The following is a 9,446-nucleotide window of genomic DNA, read 5'->3' on the forward strand; positions in this document are numbered from 1 at the left end:
CCATGGCTCACGGGCCCAGCCGCTCCGCGGCATGTGGGATCTTCCCGGACCGGGGCACGAACCTGTGTCCCCTGCATCGGCAGGCGGATTCTCAACCCTCGCGCCACCAGGGAAGCCCCATGCATTTGTTTTATGTCTTTCTTCCTACTAGATTATAAACTACTTGAGGACATTAATCATGTTATATTCATATTTGCATATCTCTGAGGTGTCTCATTCAGTATTATGTGGGTTCTCAATAAATCTGAATGGAAGAATGAAGACTGAGCGACTATTCCAATGGAATAAAAAAAATATGCTCATTTAACATGCCAGTATTTTTTTCATTAACTTTCTAGGCTGACCATTTTGAACAAAGATATGACTTTATCAACACCCAATACAGCACATATGTATAAAGAAGAGATTGTAGTAAAACTATAAAACACGTGTTCTCCTCCCACAATGGGCTCTCAATCTACCAGGGAGAGAAGACTTAACTTATAAAATAACATGTATGGTTCTTCTAAAGAGACAAATGTACCCTTGATCTCCAGCCTCTATAGAGTGTGGTCCTTAACTCTTTGGCACGCATGAACAAAGTCCAGAAGACTAGGGAGAGCATCCTCTACTCCAGGGTCCACAGTAGGGGGCTTCAGGAGGCTCCTCTAGTGTCTTCCACTCATCTGACCTCGCCTGTCAATCAGCATGAGTCCTGTAGCTCGGGGGCCGCTCCGAGAGGCTGCCAGTTGGTTGGGCCCCACCCCTAACTCCACTGTTGACACTCTATTCACTACAGTTCCCCACCCCACCTCTCAACACACGTGATCCCTTGGACCCTAGAACCTCTTTGCTTCTTTCTACCAAAATCCAGAATCTTTTCTTAGTCTCCATTGGGTTTTGTTGTTGTTATTGTTATTTGGTTCCAAAAACTTTGACTCTACGTGGAGTTAGGAGGGTTCTTCAGACTTGCAGGTTGAGTATCTGCTGGACAGTCAGACCTCTTATATTACTAAAAATTTGACACTCTCTTTGATGATCTCTTATGTTGTTATGTTAAAACCTCCCTGTCCTCCTCCACCTAGGTCTCTGACTTTACCTAAACTTGGTAGGTTTACTGATTCTTTGCTTAGCCTTGCTAAAGCCTGTGCTGCAGAAATAGGGGGAGTTGGGGCTGAAGAAAGCCCACTGTAGCCAAAAAAAGTGTTTAAACTTTTAGGTTCCACAAAAATCTATGTGCCCTTTCATTCAATAGAGCCCACGGTCCAGGTGCAATGTTCTAGAGGACGTGGAACATCAAGGACCTATGAAAGGACTTCCAAGAAGAGCTGCTGAATTTCTTGAGCAGCTTAGAGGGAAATATCATTCATCTGAACTGAAAGATGCTTATTTTGGCTTGGAGAAAGGAAGACAGAGTAGATAGATAATGTAGGCACATTTGAAGATCAAGGTTTCATGACAACACATAAGGGCATTTAAATTCTCAAAACTCCTTCTTATTTTTTTGGCACCCTTTGCAGTTAGACTTCAGGACATCCCATGACCTAAAATTCTTCTTAGAGTTTCACAAGAAGCCGTTGATCAATATGCTGTCTTTCCCTTCAGCATGCCACAGCCAGTGGCAAAGCCACTGTTTTTCATTTCTATCACGCATTTTTCATGGAAAATTCTACCTGGCTTGATAAAGAAAAGGAAAGGAAACAATACAGGTTCCAGACTTACACTTGTTCCAGGGTTTTGTTTGTTTGTTTGTTCTTTTAACTAAATATGGGGTTTAAAGTTTGGCTGTTGTAAACAAAGTATGAGTACCTCTGGTCCTCTCCACAAACTCCCACATAAAACTAGTAGCCTCTTATTGCAACTTTTGAGCAGTTTGTAGAGATGAAGGGGGGATCCTGTATTTTAACTGACCACCTAATAGGATTAATTAACTAATTAACCTAATAGGATTTATAGAAGCCTATTTTATTAATATATGTTTCACCAGAATGCAACCCCTTAAAGACAGGGATCAGGTCTTGTCCACCTCTATATCCCCACACCTAGCATGCTGACCAGTATACGCTAGGTACCTACTAAACAGTTGTTGAGTGAGTAAAAAGTACAATCCAACCAGAAGCACATTAGTAGGAATGTTATAACAAGACCATAGAAATAATTCCATTTTATTCTCTTCCATTAAAACCATGTCTGAAATATAGTATTCAGTTCCAGGCAGCACAATTCAAGAGCTATATCAACAAACTAGAATCAGTCCAGAGCAGGTCATCCTTAATGGAGAGAGCTCTAGAAATGGGGCTTCTGTCAGGAATAGTTGAAGGCATGGGAAATTAAACCTGGAACAGTGAAGACTAAAGGGAGATGTGAAAACCATCACCAGGTATTTAAAGGACGGTCAGATAGAAGAGGAATCTGGCTTATTGCTCTTCAGGAGCAGCATTTTGAGGGGGAGATTTTAAGCTTTGGGGCATTTGTGTCTATATCTGTCTTACATGTAAGTAGAATGGGGTGCCTTGTGACATGGGTTGCAAGGATTTGGGTGTTGTTGGATGGAAACGTATGATGGGCAAGAATTTGGATTTACTGTAAACGCACTTTTTTTTTTTTTTTTTTTTTTTTTTTGCGGTACGCGGACCCCTCACTGCCCTGGCCTTTCCCGTTGCGGGGCACAGGCTCCAGACGCGCAGGCTCAGTGGCCATGGCTCACGGGCCCAGCCGCTCCGCGGCATGTGGGATCCTCCCGGACCGGGGCACGAACCCGTGTCCCCTGCATCGGCAAGCGGACCCCCAACCACTGCGCCACCAGGGAAGCCCTAAACGCACTTTTAACTTTTCTGTTGATTAGAGATTCTTATTTCCTTCAGACATATATCGCGGCAATTGCTAAGCCTACAAATTACATGTGTTTTATCTTTACTTTTTTAGAATGGCTATACTCCTTTACATATTGCTGCCAAGAAGAATCAAATGCAAATAGCTTCCACACTCCTGAACTATGGAGCAGAGACGAACATTGTGACAAAGCAAGGAGTCACTCCACTCCATCTGGCCTCTCAAGAGGGGCACACGGATATGGTCACCTTGCTTCTGGATAAGGGAGCAAATATCCACATGTCAGCCAAGGTATTCCGGTTTTGCCTCTTGCTTTAGTGAAGAGTCTACTGAATGAATGTAAATAGAAACCAATCTAAGATAATTTGGAACAAAAAGGGGGCAGATTTTAAAGAGAAACAGGAATATCTCATAGAATTCAAGTGTAGCAAAGGAGTAAAGCCTCATGAGGGACTGGAAGATCACGAGGAAGCAAGGAGTGAGGCTCACAGACTCCGCCTGTAGGGCTGCATGTTTGCATCTTGACTTTTTCCTACAGGTCAGTGTCATTTGCCGCTCTCTGTGGGTCTGCTTCCTGTGCGTCTCTGTGTATGTGACCAAAGAGGCTGCCCTATAGCTCTCAATAGATAGCATCACTGCAGTTCAAGCAGTCCGTCCAGATTGCCATAGTACCTGCTGGTCCTAATTCCAAACTCCAGAGAGGGAGAGAGGTGGCAGTTTCATCTGGGTTCCGGCCCAAGCGATTGCTTCTAAGCTGCTGGTCTATGCCCATGACCTAAGTCATTTTCAGCTGGGCTCAGCTTCAGAGGCACCTGGTGGTTGGGAGCAGGGAACTCAGTAAAATAAAGATTTCTGAGCCAACTTCAGTTGAGCCTAGCTTGGCTGGTTGTTGTGGAGGTGGTCAGATAAAGCACCTCTCCAGAGAATAGCCTTTGTGGACAGCATATTAGCTCTAATAGAGTAATAGTTAGGGACATATCAGAAAAAGAGATTATTCAAATATTCAAATATTTAGATTTTTACAAATACATGTCAGTCTCTCTCCATATATAGCTATACCCCTATCTTATCTATCTATATCTGTATCTATATCTATATATTTATATCTATATATACTTCTGTGTACTCCATTGGAGCCAGCTGCTGAGAAACAAAAAATTGGAGCCTATATTTATAAGTTAGCTCTTCAGTTAGATCTCCTAATACTTTTTTGTAACACGTGGTGTGAGTTTAGTGAAAATTAAGTTTCTTAGGATTGTCCACAAATATACAAATAAGATGTTTTCCACATCTCACTGTTGAATTAATTAGTACTTTTGGAGACTCAGTTGTAAGTTGGTCTTAATAACATTTGTAAATGGGTCATGTAGCTTATGTCCTTTAGAAAGAGCTGTGAAAAAGACAGGCTGTCTTGAATGCCTCTAGAGCCCTATTCTGTGTCTTTATCACTCTGAAGTGTTCCAGTACATCCCTTGCCCTTACGCACTTCTCTCTTCTCTATCAAAAGGCCTCTGAGATCCTTTTTTAAACCATGGTGAGACTAATTACACGGTTAGCCCTCCAAAAGATACTTGCATTTTAACAAGAATGAACATGATGAAGCCTTATGGTGAAATTCAGTGTGTCAGACAGTCATTAAAGTCTGGGGCATGGATTTCCTTGTGGTCGTTAAAATCATGCCTCTCAGGAGGTCTTTTACCCCACTGGGGATAGTCTCACCATGAAACCAATAGTAGAATATTTCATTTAACATCAGTATACAAATGAGTCACGTAAGTGTTTATTGTCCATTAAAAACAAATCTTCATTAAAAAATAAACACAAGAAATCCATAAACAAATCAGGCAAAATTTTGAATAGAATGGAAATTCTAGACATTTCATGAAACTGATCACACAGTGCTTCTGATGGTGTAATTTTTAATTCATAAAAATTGTAGATACATATCTGGAATCAGTTCACTATGTTCTCCCTGATAGTATTCTTCTAAACATATTACTTCCTTTGAGAGAATTTAAGCAGTCAATCAGCAAATATTTAATGAGTATTTTTGAATATTTTCTCCACTCAGCAATGGATAAAAATATTCAATTTGAATCACAAAGTATGTTATCTTTATAACTGATTTCAACATTGGGTGGTGTCTTAAAGACAAAGGTATGATGTACTGATATTTGCTCTAGAGTAAAATGTTAGTAAATATGTTAAGATATATCTGAATAACAATATAATATGTAAAAATATAACCCTGGCTTTTGGTTGGTATTATTTATAATTATACATTATAATAATTAATAAATAAGTTATATATGAAATAAATAAATTATAAGATAATGCAACCATGAAAGTATCTCGGGTAATAAGCAGAGCCGATAATAAATTCTCCCATTTTTGTAAATTACATATATTCTTTTTCTACTTAAGACCAACTAAAATCAGTAATTTCGTATTCTCTAAATGATTATTTCTCAGTAAGAACTGTAATCTAGAAATGATATTACATTCCTTATCCAATCACCATGTGATAATAAAATAAAACCGACTGTAGAGTCCACTGGTACATCTTAGGAAATAAACTACTTTTTTTGAAAAGAACTCCTTCAACATCTTCTATTTTCTTAATTTATTAGGAAGGTTTACATAATTTGATTTAGGTATGCAAGCTTACCATAATAAACTATAGAGGATTTTCATGCTGGTTGCTAGTTTGCAATCTTATATTGTAGAAAATCCATTCTGCACAATAATGTAGAAAACAGCACATATATTTGAAAGGCCATTAAAGATGCCTTTGAGATATTTGATGATCACTTCAATAACATTTTTAAAAGACCGATGATCTCAAAGGAGAAATATTTTTGTGTTTGCTATTTTAATATGGAGAGAAACAACATGAAGAATAATCTTCTGTTTTGTCCTAATATTCATACTGTTTATACTTTAGGACTGTATACTATTTGTTTAGAAGTGATAACATTTTAATGCAAAAGGGTGCATATTCCACCTCATCCTCATGGTTTATGAAACTCAAAGTTGAGCTCCAGAATTCCTTGGTGGTCCAGTGGTTAGGACTCAGAGCTTTCACTGCCAAGGGCCTGGGTTTGATCCCTCGTTGGGGAACTAAGATCCCACAAGCTGCACGGCACAGCCAAAAAAAAAAAAAGAAAGAAAAACAAAAGCTGAGCTCAGCCAGGACTCTAAGAATCAAAAAGCCTTGGACTCTTAAATATAAAGCCCTTTCTCTAGTTGGAGAATTTTTTCTTTCTCTGTAAATATCTCTTCGACTTTTTAAAGGTCAGAGAACTTGTCAGTTTATGGAAGTAAAGCAGGCCTGCAGAGCCATGGTTAAGAGAGATGGTCAACTTTAATTGGATGTGAATTGGGGGAGAGGGGGTGCCAACTCAGAGGACAAGAAAGATACCTCAGTATACAGATGCAGGATGTACAGGAAGAGGATAAATATACTAGGTATTTGAACAATATAGCAGGAGAGAAACATATGGCATGAATATACTGTTAGCTGGAATATAAGCTCTAAAAGGGCAGAAGCTTTTATTCACTGATCTATTCGAGTGCCTAGAACACTTCCTGGCATGTGAAAGGTACTCAAAAAACACGGGTTAAACATACAAATGATTTAGGTTTTAAAGATACTCTTTAAATTTCAATTTTGCTTGATGGGAGATACTTGCGTATGTAGTGAAGCTGCCAGACTGTGGCATTGACTGAATAAACCACTTTTCCCTCCTCCTTTCTCTATTCTTTCATCTTTTATTAATTCTTAACTGTACTTTAATTGCATGTTCAAATAATTAAAATAATTACTTGATGTATATGTGCCAGGACATTTACATAAAACTGGCCAAATTTATGGGGCAATATATAAATGATGGGGTCACTATTTAGCACTTAGAGGAACCCCCAAAATAATATACTATCTTTGGCTGCTGGAGAAAATTATTCTGAACTCATTTCCTGTAACTCTGGACATTTTTTCCATTGATGTGATGTTTCATTGATGAAAATATAGATTATTGCTGTGGTTATGATGTAGAAGTAGTAACCGGTTGGTCCATTATTTAAGGAAATAAATTGATTCAACAGGAGGCACAGATGGGTTTGAAATGAATGCTGTTTGGAAGCTGATTAGCTGAGTTATTTTAAAGGCTCACATCATAATATAAGTGCACAGTATAGAAGATGTAATGTGAAGAAAGTGTTGAGTAACTTAGAGAGTATGTCTTAGATGGAAAGTCATATTAACTTGGAGGGTTTGTCTTAGATATCAGAAAATGCAGTTTTCTAGAGAGAGGCTATGAATTTTTCAGGATTTTTCAAGACATAGTATTATAGATGATACAATGTATTTTCTTCTCCAGTTGTACCCCTTTGCTTCCCTTCTCTCTACAGAGTGGACTCACATCCTTACACCTTGCAGCCCAGGAAGATAAAGTGAATGTGGCTGATATTCTCACCAAGCATGGGGCTGACCAGGATGCTCACACAAAGGTAAAGCGAATCACTGTAATATTGTGACAGGTTCTGACTTGGATTATTCCCAGTAGCCCCCATTCAGGCCACCACAAGTCCAAGTTCCCCCTCCTCAAAGCCCATTCTGAATTAGTTATGACTCTCCTGCTCACAGATGTATAATGGTTCCGCATTTTTGCTGAAAGCAAGTCCAAATGGATAGCAGATATGAGGAATCTTTACAAAAAGATTCCAACTTTGCAGACTTCGCTTTACCCTCGCTCCCTCATTACTTCAGCTAGTCAGGATGACATGCACTTTTCTTCCTGTACTTGCTTGCCTCCATGTCCCCCTCTCCCCTTGAGTGTGAACTACTAGAGTAGTAATTTATTTGTTTATTATTATTTATAGCTTGGTTACACTCCTTTAATTGTGGCCTGTCACTATGGGAACGTGAAAATGGTCAACTTTCTTCTGAAGCAGGGAGCCAATGTCAATGCAAAAACCAAGGTAAAATACACGTACTCATTTTTATTTTCTATAAGCAAATGGTTCGGCCATATGGACACTTCAGTGGCTCACCACAGCTACAAACATATGTTCTTTTTAGTTCTTCTTAAGTGATTTGGAATAAGCGATATAGTTTTGTACAGTTGTTTGGGACTTTTCGTTCTAATAACCTTTGACAGCCATGTAGGCGACATCAATTTAACAATTTACTACAGGATACAATAGATGCCGGCTAGAATATCTTGATGTTCTGGCCGATTTCCTTTACATTGTTTCAGGGCCTTGGCCCTCCCCTAGCCCTCAGTCTCTGGTGAGGAAATACAGACAGGCAGCCTGGACTGCATGCCTTTCATTTTTAATGAATTCTGTCACATGTGGACTACCACGTGGTTGTGCTCAGTGAGGCAATACTGTGTAAGGCCTGGCTTGGAAGTTTTCAAAGATAATGCAGAGCTGACTGTTTTTCCCAGTGCCATCTGAAGGGTCCTATCCTGCAAAGCACGATGGGAACATAAAACCACACTTCGGTATATTCATATTATTTCAAGGAAGAGAAATGAGTAAAATAACTACTGCTACTATGCAGTAGTTAACCTGCAGCTCCAATTTTCTTGGTCCAAAGAAGTAGGTAATTGCATTTTTTTAAGTTTATGTACCAGAAATCACTAATTGCAGCTGTGTGAATAGGTTCAAGTAAATTAGTGTGAGCACATTCGGGAGTTTTCAAAGTCATCATTCAAGATGCTACTAATTAGCCACCACCATCTTGAGTTGAGCTGTCGTGGTGTCCCAATTTCTACAAGGAACTCTGGTCTGAAGCACTGGGTTCGAGGCCTCTGCATGCGGTACCCTATGAGCAAGTAAAACTAGAATAAGCACAAAGGGGATAAAAAGGCTCCAGGGCTGTGCAGAGCTGTTGGTGAGGCTTCCCAGGGGGATAAGACTCTCACAGACTACACAATTGACACAGAAAAAGAGAGAAAGAGAGAGAGAGAGAGAGAGAGAGAGAGAGCTGCCCGTGTAGAGCATGAGAAAGAGAGAGAGAGAGAGAGAGAGAGAGAGAGAGAGAGCTGCCCGTGTGGAGCATAGCACTCAGGCACACGGCCTGCCAAGCTGAAGTGCTGGGCGCAGCCATTTCACACTAGGAACTCTGGTCTAAAGAGCGGGGTGCACTTCAAGTGAAACTAGACAAGCACAAAGGAAAAGAAAAAAAGATATACAGGTGTTCCACCAGACACGGCCCTGCCCACCAGAAGGACAAGATCCAGCCCCACCACCAGACCACAGGCACCAGTCCCCTCCACCAGGAAGCCTACACAAGCCACTGAACTAACCTCACCCACTGGGGGCAGACACCAAAAATAACGGGAACTACGAACTGGAAGCCTGTGAAAAGGAGACCACAAACACAGTAAGTGAAACAAAATGAAAAGACAGAGAAAAATTCAGCAGATGAAGGAGCAAGGTAAAAACCCACCAGACCAAACAAATTAAGAGGAAATAGGCAGTCTACCTGAAAAAGAATTCAGAGTAAGGATAGTAAAGATGTTCCAAAATCTTGGAAATAGAATGGAGAAAATACAAGAAACGTTTAACAAGGACCTAGAAGAACTAAAGAGCAAACAAACAATGATGAACAACACAATAAATGAAAT

At 39.9% G+C, this 9,446-nt stretch overlaps 1 protein-coding gene across 30 annotated transcripts in view; it reads left to right on the forward strand.

Moving 5' to 3' along the window:
• The window catches only part of ANK2 (ankyrin 2), a 689,964-nt gene that overhangs the window by 573,738 nt on the left and 106,780 nt on the right, over positions 1–9,446 (forward strand). For all 30 annotated transcript variants that reach the window (XM_055086193.1, XM_055086182.1, XM_055086196.1 and 27 more), the window contains 3 exons: positions 2,905–3,102; positions 7,222–7,320; positions 7,693–7,791. In XM_055086193.1, the coding sequence (XP_054942168.1) occupies positions 2,905–3,102; positions 7,222–7,320; positions 7,693–7,791 (396 nt within the window). The remainder of the gene's footprint in view (positions 1–2,904; positions 3,103–7,221; positions 7,321–7,692; positions 7,792–9,446) is intronic.

The sequence above is a fragment of the Physeter macrocephalus genome, chromosome 7, assembly GCF_002837175.3.
Source record: "Physeter macrocephalus isolate SW-GA chromosome 7, ASM283717v5, whole genome shotgun sequence".
NCBI classification, from domain to species: Eukaryota; Metazoa; Chordata; class Mammalia; order Artiodactyla; family Physeteridae; genus Physeter; species Physeter macrocephalus.